A 19,818-nucleotide genomic window follows, 5' to 3' on the forward strand; every position below is an offset into this window, starting at 1 on the left:
AGTGGTTACAACCTTCTGCCGTTGCCTTCTATTTCTCTTGAAATTATACTCATTAATGGGAAAAGTCGTATCCGCCTGACAAATACTCTTTTGCCGATAAATCTTCAACTTCTATATTTCAATCCATTTACATGTTTCATCTACTGTTAATCATAAAGTGAATGATGGAAAAACACACTTTTGCTGTTAAACCGCTGTTTTGGCGTTTACAACATTGTGGTATTAGACACGTGATTCGATTTGTGCGCGTTTCAAATTGACAGGATCTTTTCTTGAGAAAGGAGAAGAAAGAAAAACATTCACCGTTGCCATATACAATAACCTTATCATACGTTTACATAACACACACGTCACAGTTATTGCTCTTACCTCCTTTCCCTGAGTCTTGTATAATATATTTTACATTTATATCTGGTTTCTGATTCGTGTTCCATTTTGTAACACCTGGTGTCAACATATCTCATGAAATATTGTTATTTTTATACTGCAGTTATACGAGCCGATTGGAGGGGGAAGAGGCAGGGGGTGAAATGTTTTTGCTTTGCTCCGAGTATGAAAATATAATCTGATTACATCGCTGCTTGAATTCCTATATTGTACAAATACAATTCAGCTTCTGAACACGGTTCTCAATGCACGTTCAATCTTGACTTGACCCGCTTCTTATCGATTGCTCCAAGCCTCGAAGTAATGTCACTTTCGATGAGAAAAGTCGACAATAACAGTTTCCATACATTCAATTGTACATCATTTTGTTGATTTGATGAAACCGGTAATGCCATGTGTATCAGCCCATCGTGGGTAAACATATGGTCAGGTAACATTTCTATATTTATTATGTAGAGCAAGATTTATTCCGAATTAAAGAACTCTTCCGTTTTGTACAGCACTGGGGGGTTAAATATTTGCATTCTCGTAGAGGTTACCGGTTCTTGGACCTTTTTCTGCAAAACAATCGATTGTGACTATCTTGTACGGTTGAAATGAAGTAGATAATTATATTCGTTACAGTTCCTACATAGCATTAGGGTAATTCCAGCGAAATCCAGATACTCGCGGGAGATGAATTTTTCACCCCCAAGTCCTGCTCCTATCGGCGAAAATCGCGCTCGTCAAAATATCCAACGTAATACAAGGTCTTACAAATTCTAATTTTCACCTCATTCTCAATAAAACGTAATATTTCTTGGATTGTATTCTGCTTGATGCCCACTATTGAGTAAGGTTTCTCATCGAAGTATTATTATCTTGCCGTAAAAATGGTTGGACAATTTGATGGAAAACTAAAACAGTAATTTCGCTAGTTGAATTTTTACCCGTCCACCCATACACCGCAAAAAAATTCTATTTCAGGCAACGAAATATTTCATTGCAGGTGGGGTGAAAATATTTTGATGCTCCGGCTTCATTTTTATTGATGCGACAAAGGGTTTGATTGCGGGAACAAAAAAATTGGCTACAGCGAGGGATGGAATGTTATATCGCGAGTGATTGGACTTCGCTGGGATAAGCAACGAGATACCTTCTAACAGATACTGATCACAGTTTGAAAAATTGGCATACGGAAAACTTACAAAAAAGGACAGCGGATTCAATTTGCTGAACAGTGAATCGGGAACACCTAGATCCGCCTCAGCAGCATCTACAGCAGCTTCCAAGGATACAAGGCTTACATTCGCCCGTCCGACAACGTGCTCCAGGGCGTCGATGCGTCTACACAAGCTTGTCAATTCTTGCCGTACTACTTGCACGCGTGGAATTTGTCCGCTGAGACATTCTGCACCCTCCGACAGTACCTGCAGAGCAAGGAAGGTGTGGAGCTTTAACAGAGGGCGTCAAAGGGTCAAGGAAGAAAATTGTTCCGTGGACTTGTCAAGATCTGTTTGCATTAAGGAGGATGTTGCAGTCAATTTTTGCCGACCGCGTAAATTGAAAACCTTACTATTGCATATAAAATTGTGCTATCCTCACACAGCCCTTTCACGTTAGCGGTACTTGGACTTCGATAATAGACTAATCAAACAGTGACACTGGGTGGTTGAGAAAAACTAAATTGAAGCAATGACTCTGCGGGGTTGAAAATACTATTAAACACATTTAGCGATTCTCTTGAAACGGTAGTTTCAAATCACCATGCCAAATATTGATTCGAACTCTTCAAGCCGCATCATCATATCTTCTATGGTGTTGTGAAGCACTCTGACCTGCAACAAAATTCAGAAATCAGCTATTATTCGTCCAACCTATCTATGTCGAACCGTTGCGTTCCTGCGAGGAGCAATCATATCACACAGTGCTTTCGCACTCATCGATACAACGCAATAATAACATTCTCTCCGCAACTTGTCGCGATAATAACGGGTTTCTATCGTACGGATGTGGGCCTCAACAATGAGAACGCATCTTCTCGCGTATGCGGTGCCTGGACGGAGCCTTCCGGCCGATAAGTGGGAAGACAGAGAGGAGAACATGAGAATGATGTCTCCTCCTCTGTCAGCCTCACATATCCCGTATCTCTCTGGTCACGTGATCGAATTACCATCAATTAGAACGTCTATAAAAGAGACAAAATATCATCTTACCGTATTTGCTTCTCATTGTCGGACAGTTTCTACTTATGGGTGGCGATAAGGAAGATTCCTTCCAGATACTACATTACTCCAAGGAACGCATACACACCAGTGATACACACACGCATAGTCCGAATGTAGCGGTCGGCAAGATAGGTGAAAGAGCACATGAGCAGGTATCCACTTTCCATATGCGTCGCGTGCACGATGTGCACACATTTATAATCATGTATGAAGGGAAAAGTTGTACATACATGTATTCCATCCTAGAGATAATAGCCTCGTGTAGACTGCTGTGCTAATTACCAATCGGCACGGCCGGGAAATAAAAGGCAAGAAGATCGATCTCCATGCTGGGTGCACACCGGAACTTACGTCGAGTTTAGTGTCACCGCGTATTCTGCCACTCGAAGTGTTGCAAGTGATTTCCGATGCCGGGTCACGACTACGGCGTGGTAGAACGTTTGTTCACGTTTTACGTTGGGATCAAACTTCGAAAGCGATCTCTAGCACGTGGTTTGCAAGAGTCGGTACTGAAAATGTCTTTTATACCAGGACGTAAGACCGGTTACAAATCGGAAAAAGGCAAATACAAGGAGTTGGGAGTTAAAATCCTAGTTTGTTCAAGGCTTGTACGGTTAGTGTTTATCTTCCTTTATTTTATGGTTGCGAAATGTTTTGGTGAAATTTTGTTTCAAAGAGTAACTTATTGAGGCAAAAACTTATGCAACATTGGTATTAAAAATTATTATTCCTGTGATATTCAAAAAGATATATTGAACGCGCAATGTCCTACTTTCACGGCGTGATAATGTATTCACTGACAAAGAACGTATCTGTGCATACCAACGGTCGGCGAAACATACCGTCGGGCACTAGCACCGCGAGTAGAAGAATATCGTACTACTAAAGAGACTCGAAATTCGATCCATGTTCTCCGGCACGGAGTTCGGTGCCCTTGCCTGTTACTTCCATGTGACTCGGCCAAGCCCGTGCCCTCGGGCATGCAGGTTCTCGCAATTGTTTTCGCTAGCGACCGGCAACGCATGACGATTCGATTGAAATTAACACTTTAAGTATAATTCCTTGCCGCGTTTACGAGCCGAAGCAATTGGAATTATCGTAAGGTCTAGTACAGTTAGCGACCGACATTGTTGTGAAACACACGTTCACGCGACACACACACACATCGAATCCGCTGAGTACCGACTACGATCAATAGCGTATGCGTGCGTGCGCGACAATTTACCTGACTAGTGAGGTCGATTTTGGCGTAAGCAGCGTGGTCAGTGGCTAGTTCGTCGATCATGATGAGAAATCTCCGATTCTACGCGAAAGCCCCGTGACCCAGGTTGTAGAGCCACCTCATACGCCGGTTCAACCACAGCACCGCGCATACTGCGTTCGTAACCCTATAGGCGTAAGCTGGTCAAGTCACAGAGCATGCGCTCCGCTCCCGTTTCCCCAAGTTCCCCGAACGGCGCAATAGCGCTGAGCTTTTCCAGTGCCCTAGCGCGAAAGATTAATACTATGTATTACGAGCGAACGCTCATCTGGCTAAAAACAATGCGCTTGTACCTACAGGTGAACAATGAACATGGATACACAGTGAGCTGGCAGAAAGTAAACTTTATGAGGAAATCCACTGACTTATAATGAATGTAATATGAAACTGCAGCGTTTGATTATAAATTTTAAGACGATTACACGACGACTGATCAAATACATTAATATGCTCGCGTTATGCGGCTTCTAATGAAGCTACTTACACGAAAAAGAAGTTTGCTATTCATCGGGTTTACCTATGGCAAGCTCGTAATTAACGAATTACGTAAACTTCGATTTATTTTTCTTCGTGGATACATCCGGTTATGACGAAGATTTCCTAAAAAGGCCTGAGCGGCCTTGAATTCGTTCGCCAACTCGTACAAATGTTGGAAAATCGGGTAGAATTTCAATCGAATCGATTAAAAATTCCATTAGAAGGACGTGTGTCTCTTGTGGAGTTTAACATAAGCAAATCTGCCGATTTCAAACGGCTCTAACTCAGAAACAGTGAATCCCGCGACAGGTTCCTAGGTTTACTGTTAATACATAGGTAGATTTAAGCAGGGCGTATACATACTGTTAAGTTTTGCGTTTGACAGCAACATTGGACAAACTGTAAACAGTGAATGACTGATTGGATACTACCAGGTATAAAAAATATTTTGACAATAACCAATTTATTTTCTCAGATCAAAAGGCCCAGCCTCAGAAACTTATTCATTGGTTAGGCTTGCATTCCAGACAACACCGAATAGAGATGCTGAAATTTTAAAGCATGCAGATTCGCTTGCACGCGGGCAGGCCAGAAAGTAGCGTAAAATTGAAAGTGGCTGGAAATAATAAAAAGATGGTATTCGAGCCTCTCCATGATTCCTTATGCGAAGGCACGTTAAAACGTAACGGCAGCGTCGGCAGCCGTGTCGCTCGACTTTCGTAATAAACATTCTAATCGATCCAGGCACGTGGAAGTGAACGCGTGTGTACTTGCGCTCGCGTGCTCGGCATGAAAAGCTTAATTCGATTTTTCCCGAATAATACGCTAAACAAGGCAACCGTTGTTATGGGTGCAAGCATCGACTGGATACCGAACGCTGAGGAGAGGACTGCGATCAGATGTATGTAGTAATACGAAATGGCAGTTGTAGGTTTTCAATGCAACTTGAAAGAGAAGCATTTTTCATCCGAAATGTCATTAAAAAATAGAAGTTCGAACGAAAAATTGATTTACCTTAGTCGGTCAAATTTCCCATGCACAGATTTCCGATGTAAGGACACCGTAATAATTGTTCCAGTACGGAGATTAGGGTTTCTGTGAACAGTGACGTACCGCTCTTTTTTCGACGGAAAATGAAATTGGATTGATTCAATTCACAGCACAGCACTTACGTGTACAATACGTTTCCATTCGATATCCTAAGTGACTGTACATAGTGTACGTACACCTGCCTGTGTGTAGAGGATGTCGGGGCAAAATAGGGCGAGGTAAACTTTTCCGAAGCTAAAAGGATACTGTCATAAATAATGAAATACTTACAATTCGCATATAAATAAAGTATGCCAAAGGTTGAAATCTATATAATTTACTTATGAAATTTGAATTGATTTCATCTGTTCAAAGGATACTACATTTATTCTTGATTTTACCAGAAAGTCACTGTTCAACTTCCTCCTATTACTGCCATGAAGACTATTCAAATCTATAACTTCCACAGGATTCTTGATTATAGACAGAAGAAATCAACCGTGCATACTTAGTGGCTGCTGTAAGATAATTTCATTGTATCAATATGTTGTAAAAATGACGTTTAGCTAATTTTTCTACCCCGCGAAATCATTTCGTCCCGATACCCTTCGTCTATAACTACGTGCCTATGGCAGTATCGATGAGGGATTCTCCTTATAACGTGTACTGCTGCCGCAAAAATCCCAACCGGTAGTTCCCGATTGGCAATAAGACTCCTGAATACCTTACAATTACATAAACCTAACATCATTTCCTTATTCCATGAGCTCCCGTTTCTTGACGCGCTGCATACACACAAGAAATGTATCGCAACCGAAACATTTTATTTTTCGCTCCGCGCCTACTCGAGAATTGGGCATCATTGCACCCATCAGACTATGCATCGGACGCCCGGATCTTTGATTGCTACAACGCCACGCTGACTAGCGAGAAAGGTATCCCAGATCGATCTTTCCGTTTTGATTTCTTTTTTAATATCTTATGGTAGATTAAAAATTAATCAACAAGTATTTTTTATCATCTACCATCAAACACTTCAAGGGGACGAAACCACCCTCCAAAGTACGGCGTGACAAGGGGCGATTTGGCAATTTCACCCACAAGAACGTGATATTTTTTAACCAGTCCAACTGAAAAAGTTTTCACATAACGAGAACTGAAAAATGTAATTTTCTTCAAGGAGAAGAAGAAAAAAAAAAAAAAGAATCCCAAATCGCCCCTTCGGATGCCTTACTGTGGAGGTTAATTTCTCCCGTTTGAAGTGTTCAATGGCAGATAAAAAAATAAACGTGTCGCTGAATTTTTAGTATACTATAACATATTACAAAAGAAATCAAATCAGAGCAATCGACCTGGGATACCCTCCTTGTCAGTACAACGCGTAACAACGGGCAGTGCAACAAGCTACGCTCATTGACCGTAATCATAGCATTGCAGTGTCGGAAGTAGACGAGTGCGGTGTATCTTTCGGAAGTCATACATACCTGTGAATTTTCTAATAAAAGGAAAGGAGCGCTTCGACCCACGGATGAGTAGCGGTGAGTCGGATAGTTCACCCGCAAAATCTGTAAAGTATTAAGAACGAACGTCTTGGACCCAAGCTAACATTATATAGGAAAGCAAAAGGGAAAATCCGTTGGCAAATGGGTTGTTTGGTTACGTAGACGCGATGGGCAGAGAATTTAACAGGAAACACCGGGGCTGCAGTGAGATGTCGTGCCGGATTGAGAGTACGAGAAGCTCGTAGGAAGGAGGGGGTTATGGAGAGGTACAGTGGAAAGGATGGAAAACTGACCGAATGAATAGGTACCCAAGGCGAGACATCCGCGAACGCAGTGCTCGAGCGATCGTCGGGATTACCGTACAGCCCGCCGCCTTTCGACGCGAGCCGTTAACGTTGAACAATTTACTGAACGGACGTGCGTCGCTGGACCATACGGAAAAGTATTCTACGAAGTTCCCGTGTCTACGGATTTAACCCGAGTTTATTTTGAAGCGTGCGCAATTGTGAGTAATTCATTCACTTCGCAATATGTCATGTCCCCAAATGAATATGCGCAATATAGACGTAAAACTAAAATGTAATGATGTAGACAAATAACTGAGAAAGCTATAAAAACGTGAATCAATCAATCAAACATGTATCCGGAGTCGTTATAACGTGTGTTTCTGAGTATGCGGTATAACGTGTATAACTACGGGAAAAGTTGATATCGTGTACAAGAATAAGCTTCGCTTAAACCCATACTTAGACGATGTGCGTCATGGATTGAACGGAACCGGTCAGATCCAGTACGAAGCACTTCTATAACGCTGAAAAGCGGCAAGGGCACTCTGACAATTCATTGCGAAAAAATTATATCAATTATCCACTGCACTTGTTTGCAGTATTACGAAAAAAACTAAAAGCCTATCTGTATACGTTACATAATGAGCTTTATTTACTTACGAACCGCCTTTATAGACATCGTCAGGCTATTGCTGAATTTTTTCACTACGAGATAATTGTATACTACCAATTTTTAAGAAACCTGAACATTATTTTCGTCTTATGGTGTCGACTCTCTTGACTCTTGTTAACCCGTATGCATGATTGAATATTTTCAAATCACATCGAAAAAAATTATTTCTAACGGAAGAAATTCTCGAAAGGACAATAAGTGGTACATAGGACTAGCTCTACTGGAAATCTATAGGTAAAGAATGTGGCTTCTTTTATTACGGAGATTAAAAGCTGCGTCACTGTAAGATCAAACAGAGAGATATTGTTATAATTACTGAGTGCCTTATTATTTCGTAAAAGAACACGTCTACTACAGACGTGACACCAACGCTTTCAACGTAAAACTCGACTATATGTATATCGCCTCGATGCATTGATCGAAAGAGATATATGATATACTGCTTACATCAATGAGATGCAATCGCTTTCCAAGGCAGCAAACGATACATTTTCATAAACATTCAGATCTAGCTACATACTATACAGTTGTAGACCCGAAATAGGCAACGCGGATTTATAAACTGCCTTGTTATTTTACGGAAGCGGCCTCGCATTGGTACACATGTTTGGAAAACTTGGGTGCACAAACCTGCGTTCGTGAGTGCGGTTACACGAAGTGAAAATACACTAAAATTGAATTTCAGTAATCCGTTCTTTAGCGATCATGCTTCTCCGCTGAATGATTATTTTTCATCGAAGACTGAACTGTAACGAGAGGCAGTTTTAGCCAGCAGTATATACGGAGAATCCGCTTCGTGTATAATGGTGAAAATTTTTACGAATCGAGAGATGGCGAATCCTCCCAAGTATCAGGATCACGTTGCGTACTTTGACCTGTATATCTGTCGATTGCAAAATGCTCGTCGCTCATCAAATCTAAATTTAGCTTGCACAATCTGATTCCCACATTAATCACCCATCGTTACGCAACAGTATTTTTATATAATACAAGACGTTTTCATATTATACGTAATGACATACATTTGCAGTCAAATTTTAGAAAGTAATGCCGGGAGATTTTCTTCAGGGTTAACGATGCGAACGACGTTACATTTTTTTATACGCAGTATAAGTACCTCGGATATAGCTCCAGTTGCCTATCTATACCGGCAAGGTGTCGTCCGCATTGTTAACCTTCAAGGAATCCTTCCGGTATGTCTAAGGATTTAGCTCTTTGACTTGGTGTGTCATTGTAACGTGCATTCGATTTCCAATAACAGAAAAGTGTTTTGTTTGTTGAGAAATTTTCTAATGGCGTATTTCTTTTTTTTTTTTCAATCAACCTCAAAATAATCTCTGGCGCATTTTTTTTACGCCTATACGCTCTCTTTTAATGACAATAATTACGGCTTGAAAGAATTAAGAAGGGATCCTTTCAGTTGAAAAAATAATTGGATAAGAAAATTTTTTAAAACCTTGTACACCTCCCAAAGTTTAAGATTTTTATAATTTTTTTATAACTGCGAAAATTAACCCACAACGATTTATAAACCAGGGCCTGAGAGGTATGTATATCGCGGTACATCAAAGCACTCAATTTACAGATTTCTACAATTCTTACCCCATAAGCAAGTGCGAGCACGATTTTGCTAAGACCTTTGTTAATTTAAAATAATAGCCATGGCATTTCAACGACATGCCTACCTTCGTACGAAATTTCACGTCACGTATCTCTTTAGGCTTTAGTTAGAAACTACTTAAGTAACTACTGCTGTATTTTCTCTGATATAATAGTAAACGAGTTTTACATGCTTTCTCTTGTTATACGTAACGACTGTGCGGAACAGATATGAAGAAGAAGAAGGGAGAGTCGCTGCTCTCTGCTTGATTCCAATTGGAGCCTATCAACCATATTTACACATTCTAGGGTTATATCCATTATGCATAAACATACAAACAACATTACGAGTATGCGTACAAACAGTTTACGGATAATCGAACACGTCTTATCCACTTGATTGTGTAAATGTTAAACGTTTCATGGAATCATCTTCATTTGAGGTAAATCTTCAGTCGTGGTCCCTCTCTCTTTCTCTCCCACTCTTTTCTTTAAATTAAACCCCGGCTGTAATCTGACTCAGTGGCAATAACACTGCCATTAAATTTTACTCTATTTTATTCAACATTAATGTAATGCATACGCTTTATCTGACAATTAATAGGCCCAAGTGACAACCGGAAGGATCTCTCGTAGTATTTGCGCGATGCCTTTCACTGGCAATTTTCACCATTCGGTCGGCGTAATATCTCACGTCCAGCGGCCTTTCTCGAGGATCGAACCGTTATACAGTTATAATATCCTTGCCTGAGCGATCAACGAACTCGTACCTTGTTCTCTTCTGGCCAGATGTAGTTTCGGATGCAAGTACAGAAAATCGCTGCTGTCATTATACTGCCAATGAGCTGGTATTGATTTGTTTAGGATCTTAGTTTGCCAATTGAGTAAATTTGTGTTTATAGCAGGTGCATATCCAATCATCATCAATTATACCTACCTACCTTTACTCAAAGAAGCTACTGCGTCGCAAAGTGCGTTGAATAATAGTAAATGTAAGCACACCAATGGTGAACAGATATTATGTAGAAACGCGTAAAAGCGCTGCACGATAATGTGGTATATTAAAATTATTATACATGTATAAACCGGTTTCCAAAGGCCATCCGGTGTACTCTGTACCTCATATATGGGGAACAATCACAGCCCAGCTATTATTGACCACACTTGACGTTTTCATTAGCGCACGTACCGACTTTTTATTTCCGCATGGCACTGTTCGAAAAGAAATTACTTTACGCGCGCTCCACAGACTTGGAGAATTAAACTTTTCAAGCAGATGTGTTGCAAGCAAGTACTTTCGCATCTCACGCGACGAATGATTTTCTGCGAGATTAATTACCGCTTCAATTCTCACTGCAGTAAACGTACCGCGATGGATCAGGCGAGTGAAATACAATCGTTCTACAGTGGACGCTCAATTTTCATTACCGGAGCCTCGGGCCTGATGGGTAAGGTCTTACTCGAAAAGCTTCTCTACTGCTGCAGTGATTTGAAATGCATCTACATCCTTCTTCGCCAGAAACGTGGACGCTCGGTGGAAGCTCGTGTCGACGATATGTTCAAACTCCCGGTAAGGCATATTACCTTTCATATCGTGGCTTAGTCGTGGTATCATATTTTCGAAGTGGTGCCATTATTAATGTACAGTATACTGTATTATTGCTTTCTTCGAAATATATATGATATACTAGATTATCCTGTGAAATCTGCACTGTATAATTCTGTCCGTATGGTCAAATGCGTGTAGGAATATGCCAAAAGTATGTGAGAACATAATTTTTTTTTGCACAAATTATACGGTTATTACATTACGGATAAATGAGGAACACATGCTACGTATTATATGCATGTCTCATATACGATCAAATAAATTTGACGTATTATACTCGCACGGGTATCGAATTTATTTGCGAAATATTGTCTTCAATATATGTATATACATGTGATTGTCACATATAGGTATACATAAATATATATTGCATACATCACATCTATAGAGTGCATAAAAATGGTAAGTTGTGCAAGGGGGCGTTCACTTATTACGCAAGACGTTTTTTACCTATTTTGGCCCCCTCCCCCCCGACCCCGCCCCCTTCACGATTAATCAAGAAATCGAAAAGACTTGGGAAGCCCCGGCCCCCCTTGAGCCGGATATCTTACGCAAGATTGAATATTAAATACCTGAAATATTGAAAGCAATCATAAATATCGTACCTTCGCAGCATCCACCCTAGCGTTCATGATAATGTTAATGCTATCGAGAAAACTTATAAGAATCACAGAGAGTAATACATTAAAAGTAATTCTTGCGTGGGGAGCTGATTTATGATTAAAAATAAAATAAAAATCTCACGTAAGATGTCTTCATAGTCCCCCTCTTCCCGAAGTAAGACTAAGTAAGAAATGTTGTACTCCCCCCCCCCCCCCCCCCTCCCAAACCTCCCAAAACATCATACGTAACAAATGACAGGTCCTAACGAGTGCAGCAAGCCGGGAAAACAGTGTTTTTCGCAATACTTTTCATCACCATGAAAAGGACAAAGTCTGAACAAGAGTTGGCAACCAACTAAATTGTTTTGTTAAACAAATAAGTAAACACGGTAAAACATAATAATTCTTATAGAAAAAGTGATGAGGAGAAAAAAATAAAAGTTTGTTGATAAAACATTCAGAATCGATTGATTTCCGATAGAATCAAAAGATCAAATTAATCAGGACTTGGAAATTTTTCATGCACAATGTTTGGTTGCAAAATCCTGTTAGTTTCAGTTTTCATCGTCAAGCTGTTTCCCAGATCATCGCGGGAGTTTGTTGAACAGATCAACGGATCGACAGACAGACCTACATTTCTCTGAAAACCTGCTTTTCGGATTCTAGAGGTTTGAAAATGTAAAGATTCGTTCAAATTAGGAAAAGTGATTTTCGACCGAAACCAATACTCTTGTTATATCACCAAGGGTGATGAAAAGTAATATACATATAGGCAATATAATCTGAACGAGTATAAGTTGCGGCACGAGCCGATGCCGAGTGTTGTAATAACACAAATTATATATTGCATGTCCGCACACGTAACACCACATTCTTTTTGCAATACTCGCACGGAGAGTTTGATTTGATAAGTACGGGAGATGTCACTAACATTACGTAAAGTCAAAGTTAGGCAACTCGCGCTGAATGATACAGTGCGTAAAATTGAGTTGTTTGATAGTGCGCATGGTCAGGGTTATTTTTCCGCACTGTTCGGAAATGGGACACTTTAAGCACGCTCCACAGGCTTCAAAAGTCAAACTTTCCAAGCGGAATATCTTTGACGCGAATTGTGCCCGCAGCCAAGACTATCTACACTGATTGTGAGAGGTTGGCATCACTACAGTTCATATTTGGCCTACCGACATGTGACACCGAATAGGCAATATTATTATTTTGAATCACGTACGAAAAAAATTTTTTAATAGATGTTTCACCGTGTCCGAAAATTAAATCCCGCCTTGATGGAAAAAGTAGTGCCGATGGAGGGTGACGTGACACTGGATAACCTTGGGCTGGACGAACAACAACGAAAAACTCTTGCCGAGGAAGTATCGATTGTGTACCATTGCGCGGCTACTCTTCGCCTGGAAGCTAAGCTAAAAGATGCCGTCGAAATGAATACGGTACGTGTTACAGGTAGAAACGAAAATTAGTACGCAGCTCTGTTTGCCATCGTTGTATGGTAACATCAACGAAACAATATTAGATTATACCTGTCTACAGGACGACAGTGTGACTGCCCACTGGGATACGTGATAGACGATTAATTAGATGTAACAGTGCAAGAGAAATATTAGAAAAGAGATATTCATGGCTGATATTTTAAGGTGGGTACGAGTAGGGTGCTTGAACTCTGCGGGACAATGAAAGGGCTGAAGTGCTTGTTGCACCTTAGTACAGCCTTCTGCCATGTGGACCAGGATGAACTTGGCGAGAGGGTTTACGAAGCGAACGAGGACCCTCGGGACGTAATGCGTATGATACAATGGATGGATGAAGATGCCATTAACCTCGTAACACCAAAGTGCGTTGCTTAATTCTTATTTTTTTCCTTAAACCATACGACGTATACATATACGTTGCACTTACGCTGAATGTGTTGGAATGCTTATACATATTATGGTGCTGACATCTCTTTTGAGCCAGTCACTTGGAACGTCTAATTAGTAACTTATGCTGACACGGCGGTAATTGCAGAAACTTTGTAAGCGCGGTGTGTTGGCTAAAAGTACTGCAAGTCCGACAAATTTTTTCCATGTTTAAAAACTGCAAATGTCCAGCCCTCTGTCATTTTTGTATAACGATTTGCATTGTATCCTCCAGTCCTATCTAAAGTATAATTACGGGAGCCAACGCAAAAGCCGGTTCCAATTTTACATTAATTTCCATGCAGGTTCCCATATCTTGGTACATACAAGTGCAATATGGGGGCCAGTGCCCGAGGGTGCAGCCAGATAGCAATTCCACGTAGGGGGCATTCTTCATCAGTTCAGACACTTTTTTACGGACCCTCTCAAACATCGCTTACAATTGGCCACGTTTGTGTACTACTTGAAAGCAGTCCCCTTGATTTTTTTCACATTTTTGAATAAATTCTTACAGAACAAGACTATTTTTTTTCTTTATAATTGCTATAATTCGCAATCGGATGAGTCTGGCTAAAAATCTACTAATGCAGAACTCGAACAGTTTTTTACTAGATATTGCGATGCAATAGCTGGGATGTAACAGAGGAGGGTGTATACTCAATCGGATTAGACTGACCATTGGATTTTTGCATTTATTAGTAAAATGATTTGGGAAAAGTATACTCTTGTAAAAGGTGACACAAACGGTTTTTATATACCGCGATTTGATACTGATTGTGAAACTTTCGAGTAAAAAGTTTCAACTCCATAAAATAGTCGAAACCCACTTATCTCGTATGAAAATTATGGTAGGGAGGAAAAAGTACAATTTGGTCGGAAAAATTTCTCATCATTTTCTCCTACTCAAAACAAACTAGGCAATAAGAATAAAAATGCAAGACGTATTATATTTTATTGTTCACGATCGGTTAAAAATTAGTTCTACGTACGAAGAAATTTTTTGCTAGACCTCGACCCGATCCAAGGTATGTGAATTACCTAACAAACTCCAACCTCCAAATGTATAGAAAATCTGAAAAATAAACACAGAAACTTCCAAAGTGCGGACACTTCCGAAAAAAGTGGCTGAACTAATGACAAAAAAAAGATAGAGATAGAGAGAGATTCTAGTATTAATATCCTTCAATAACCGGGCACAATGAACAGAATGGTGGTTTATATAAGTGGCAGAACTTGTAGAGAATGCCCCACATATTGATTCTCACTTCATGGTAAGAATTTCAAGTTGGACCACCCCACAAACACACAATTCCCAGGCAGCGAGCTGAATGCAAATACTTTAGATCGGACATGCAATTTCGAATTATCTTGCAATGTGCACTTTATGCATTTTTCAATATTATTCATACTTGTCTTGAACTAGATTAATCGAACCACATCCAAACACATACACGTACTCGAAGAGGCTTGCCGAAACACTGGTCGCCGATGAATACGCAACATTGCCTTGCGCGATCGCCAGACCATCGATTGGTACGTCACAAATGGTCATATAATTCTCTGTGTATTCCGAGTATGTTAATCGCCAAGAGAAAGTTTGCATTGGTCGTATACCTCCAGGTGCCTACTCATAGTATTTAACCCAAGCGCAAAGTCACCTCGGTTTGCTCGATCTCTCGCTTCACGATTCACTCTTGGATAACATATAGAACTTTATACCCGAATATCGAACTAATAACAATTATTGTCAGTCAGAAATAACTTGGCGTAAATGGCAAGCTGCGATTTTCCACTTGAAAATTCTTACTTCTCCAAGCTCCAACGTGTTCATTAATTCTTCTCAGTGATGTAACGAGTAAAACAAACGCTGTGGTTACGTCATCGCGTCTTCGTATACAGTCTATTTTTCGAAACTGTGTATGATATTCGGGGAGTACATACTCTACCGAATTAGGCATACCTGATGATGGTTAAATTACTCGTATTTTAAGATTCCGTAACTCATGAGGAAAAAACGGAACCCTTAAGGATCGCTTTGTTGTCCGTCCGTTTGTCAAACTCACTCGTCAAAACCCATAGGGTACTTCCCGTTGATCTATAACCACGAAATTTGGAGAGAAGCAATAAGCAAGACGGAGAAGCAAGGGTAATCAAGTTTGTACGGAACCTTACGGCGCGAATCCTACTCGCACTTGTCTGGTTTTTTTTTTCTCGCCGAATCCTTATGGTGTATAATGAGACGGATTGAAATATGAAAAAATCGACATGAAAAATCAGATTTCAAAGTATTAACTCGGACTCACTTCGGTCTTGTCAAAGCGCTTTGATATGCAGCGCAATCCAATGTATATGTCGGGAGTTTTTTTAAGCTTCCGCTCGCTGCTCATCGCTACCGGATAGGTAACCGAGGTTACATTTGAAATCCGTACTGCGATATCTGAAAAGGTCTGATTTAGTACTTTACATGAACAACGTCCGTAAAATGGAGATATCTTCACAGAAATGATAGAACTGACCCAAAATGTAGCTTCGGTTCCCTACCTACCGGACGTGAGCGCCGAGCTTCTCATTGTCAGAAAACTCCCGGTAAAAGCTTCTTATTGCTGTACAAACCATCAGGTGATACTATGTGCAAACAGAGAAAGCCTTGCTCACTCTTCAAACATAAGTCTGAAATCGGATGCACGTACTACCCGTGCGTAGTTCCAGGCACAAGACCATGTATCTCAATTGATCGTGCGGGTATCAAATATAATCGGTTCTAAACAGGATCGCCTGGAAGCAATAGTATCAAATATAATGGGCTCTAAACAGGATCACCTGGAGGCAATAGTATGATGGGGCAATTTTCGCGGGCTAGAACTACTTGACCAAGTAATTCTTTAACGGTTAACATATAACATGGATAACGATATGAACCATAGCGTCAGCTCTGACTCATATTGATTGAACGCAATGCATTCGATAAGAATATTGCTTTGAAATACGTAATCTCAAAGAGTTGTGCGAACGGTGTTCTTATTCGTTTGCAGGATATTCTGCAAAATTTGGCACCCCCGTTTCCCTTCCCGTGCCCGACTCGTAATTTGGACTCATTGATCTTTTACTTATTTTCAGTAACCCCAGCATGGAAAGAACCGCTACCTGGGTGGGTGGACAGCCTTAACGGACCCGTGGGACTCATCGTAGCTGGCAGCAAGGGTGTCCTACGGTCAATGCACTGCAACGGCAACTATCACGCACAAGTTGTCCCCGTTGATTTAGCAATAAATGCCCTCATAGTCATCTCTGTAAAAATCGGTACAGCAAAAGAAAAGTGAGTCGATTCTTGGCAATATTTATTGCCCCAAGTTGTAATAAATAATCGGGACGTTAGGAGTACAGCGCAGTTTCCCGCAATAGTTTACAACCCCATTCCGAGAGACCGTAAAACAAACGCGTTGAGATTGCCAGTTAGGGAAGGAAGTTTCAAGTTCTCTGATCGTATGAAACAGCTGACGTGGCGATTACATGCGGCACGATCGACGTGACTTCAATATTCACTTGTGCAGACTTACGCACACCTTATGCCTAGATGTGGATACAGAGTATTTGTAATCTTACCATTTAAACAGGCCGAAGAAAATACCTGTTTACAACATCACCCAAAGTGGGGTAGTGCCAATCACTTGGGGTGAAGTCCTTGAGAAGGGAAAGAAGATTGCCCATGAGTATCCCTTTGACGGAGCTATCTGGTATCCGGACGGTGACATACGGAGCAGCAAGTTTGTACACGAACTCTTCGTCTTCTTCTTCCACCTGATTCCTGCCTATTTCATCGATTTTCTAATGCTGTTATTCCGACAGAAGCGTTTGTAAGTGTACCGATCGTTTGCATTATCTTTTAAAATAGAAAAAGCTACTATCTCATCATCTTTAGACTACACAATGACAAGTACCCGCGTGTAAATAATAACACCCCACTTCCACCCATAGCCCGCATAACCAAGTCTATGCCTGAGTTACCTAAGTCTATGCCTTCATTCATGTATCAAGTCTATGACGCAAACATTTTGAAGTAGTTCACTGACTTGTACGTTACGGAGTGAGTCGTAATAAACTCAGAGAAGACCAGCTTATATCCATATTCACAACCACGTATCCCCCTTCTGCAGCTTTCGAAAAGCGCATGAGAAAAGTGTGCAGTTTTGGTTATTGCAGTTATTCCATTTCACGCACTTGTTGCGAAAAATACTATTCTGGTCCATGCAACACGAAATTGGTTTGTTCAGTGAACTACATTTTTGCGGTTGAATAATGTCTTGACGTGGGATTTATTGTTGGAGCCGAAACAAATTATCGCAATAGGGATATACAAATATAGTACGAGTGACCATAACGAAAAGAAATAGCAATACGTTCTAAATTTTCAGCAGGTTACATCTACAAAACTCTTATTCATTTCGCACCCAAGACTGTATTTTTCGATTACGGTAAAAAATACAAATAGATAAAGACTGCTTAGCTACCACAAGTACCTTCTTGGCGTTTGTAGAATGTCGCACGAGTCACCCAGCTAATTCTAATTGTAAGCCAAAACGTTCCTGGTTATAATCACACTGCGGAAACAAGAACACTGATTCTAAAATGTAAAAATAATAAGATAACTTCTCCTCTTGATTCTGCGAACGAAATTTTAGTGTTCCGCAAAGAAGTGTAGTTCCTGAAACGGTCATCGATAATTTTTCAAAAATGACCATAGCATTTGCGAACAGACAGCTGTAGTGACTGCGCAAAGATAAAGAGATGTCTCGTTCCTTCTTGGCAGCTTGAAGGCATTTCTTTTCACAGATTGTGCAAAAGACTTTCAACCTTACAAACAGTTCAAACGCCGCGTACATTAGGTAATATGCCCTGGTTAATAATCACGAACCTCCGTCCGCAGCATGGTCCGCATTCAAAGACGTATCTCCGACGGCCTCGAGGTTCTCCAGTATTTTACGACACGCGAATGGATATTCCACAACACCAATCTGATCAACCTTTCAAACGAGGTGACTCCAAAGGACAAGGAGTTATTCCCAATTGATTTTTATAACATCGAAATAGTTACCTACATGACCGATGTTGTCCTGGGTGCAAGGCAGTACTGTATGAAAGAAAAACTTGACACGCTTCCGAGGGCGCGGCGGCATCTTAAAATGTAAGAATTACACAAATCCCAGGCTTATCTTGCAAACTGTTCACTGCCGCATCTACATCTCGTGATTTCATTTAATCATACACGGTTTCATTAATTTCGTCATGATTTGCAGGTTGTACGTGATTCATGTCACCGCGGTCTACGCCTTTTACTTTGGAATTATTTATTACGTATGCAAGAATTTTGAGACAGCCAGATTCTGCCTTGACTTTGTCACGGAAGGCTTGAAAAGTGTCCCGATTATCGGAGGATTGATCGAGAGGGTGCATTAGAAAAAATGATACTTATACATATTATATTCCCGTTAACAGAATGCGTCGGCCTACGCAGAGGGTTTGCAACGTAAACCCAACTAACCGAAACGACCGAATCGATTGCTCAACCGCTATATTAACTACTCGATTAAGCACCAAGTTGAAGTGGAATGGCTTTAGTCGAACTGGACAACCAATCCCCAACAGAAGAAAAGCAATTCTACATTCCCGGGAAAACTTGTCTCGCGCGGTACTGAAGTTCACGTGATTAACTACTAATGGTAACAGTTTTTTGAACTTAACATGACGTGCTCGATACAAGCCCTGCAACTTGGTTCTAGATGTAAATTTTCAATATGGCATTACGAATTATTCAATTCGTGTTTCTCTTAGCAGTGGTGTAACGAATGTAGAAAAATACGGCAATGCAGTCGAATATACATATTATGGGGAAATCGGAGAGTGAAACAGGTTATTTTTTTTTTTTTTTATTATTACTATGGTTATTATTGTTGGTGTACAATTGATTGCATGAGTAAAAAATTCCATGCGAGGAGAAACAATCTACTCAAAAAGATGAATACAATTAACCAACGCTTCGTGTTAATAGGATTACAGATTTCTGTGGTGTTTTTTCTACCTGTATTCTTGAGTTTTTACAATACATATCTATAACATACCCTTGATGTGCTCTTATTACGTCAGTAGTTAACTATCGTGGTATACCTAGCGTAACCTTTGAGCGATCTTGTTCTACGACATAGTATTACCGTTTCTGAAAACTACAAACTCCGTCTCCCCTATCGCCTGTCATCCCGCACGGTCCTACAGAACCGGGG

The 19,818-nt window shown here is 40.5% G+C and overlaps 2 protein-coding genes and 1 long non-coding RNA gene across 7 annotated transcripts; 2 read left to right on the plus strand and 1 right to left on the minus strand.

The window, feature by feature from the left end:
• Positions 1–97: 97 nt before the first annotated feature.
• Positions 98–3,992, minus strand: LOC107220927 (biogenesis of lysosome-related organelles complex 1 subunit 4). 2 transcript variants are annotated; one of them, XM_015659728.2, is made up of 4 exons: positions 3,820–3,991; positions 2,133–2,204; positions 1,575–1,796; positions 98–944 (listed from the first exon to the last, which is right to left on the minus strand). In XM_015659728.2, the coding sequence occupies exons 1-4, from the start codon at positions 3,877–3,879 to the stop codon at positions 852–854; spliced, it is 447 nt and encodes a 148-aa protein (XP_015515214.1). In that variant the 5' UTR covers positions 3,880–3,991; the 3' UTR covers positions 98–851. The 2 variants fall into 2 exon arrangements, with proteins under 2 accessions (XP_015515214.1, XP_015515215.1); XM_015659729.2 differs by lacking the exon at positions 2,133–2,204 and having other exon boundaries at positions 3,820–3,992.
• A 1,095-nt stretch (positions 3,993–5,087) lies between these two features.
• LOC124292771 lies at positions 5,088–5,860 on the plus strand. Its single transcript, XR_006902684.1, has 3 exons — positions 5,088–5,233; positions 5,375–5,600; positions 5,766–5,860. It is a non-coding gene; the product is annotated as an uncharacterized LOC124292771 (long non-coding RNA).
• A 1,345-nt stretch (positions 5,861–7,205) lies between these two features.
• On the plus strand, positions 7,206–19,658 carry LOC107220925 (putative fatty acyl-CoA reductase CG5065). 4 transcript variants are annotated; one of them, XM_046730644.1, is made up of 10 exons: positions 7,206–7,368; positions 10,782–10,992; positions 12,881–13,078; positions 13,283–13,479; positions 14,967–15,076; positions 16,661–16,859; positions 17,158–17,397; positions 18,468–18,725; positions 18,838–18,840; positions 19,037–19,658. In XM_046730644.1, the coding sequence occupies exons 2-10, from the start codon at positions 10,795–10,797 to the stop codon at positions 19,245–19,247; spliced, it is 1,614 nt and encodes a 537-aa protein (XP_046586600.1). In that variant the 5' UTR covers positions 7,206–7,368; positions 10,782–10,794; the 3' UTR covers positions 19,248–19,658. The 4 variants fall into 4 exon arrangements, with proteins under 4 accessions (XP_046586600.1, XP_046586601.1, XP_046586599.1 ...); XM_046730643.1 differs by lacking the exon at positions 7,206–7,368 and adding an exon at positions 10,589–10,709; XM_046730647.1 differs by lacking the exon at positions 7,206–7,368 and adding an exon at positions 12,186–12,311 and having other exon boundaries at positions 10,874–10,992.
• The last annotated feature ends 160 nt before the right edge of the window (positions 19,659–19,818 follow it).

This window comes from Neodiprion lecontei, chromosome 2 (assembly GCF_021901455.1).
Source record: "Neodiprion lecontei isolate iyNeoLeco1 chromosome 2, iyNeoLeco1.1, whole genome shotgun sequence".
Classification (NCBI taxonomy): Eukaryota; Metazoa; Arthropoda; class Insecta; order Hymenoptera; family Diprionidae; genus Neodiprion; species Neodiprion lecontei.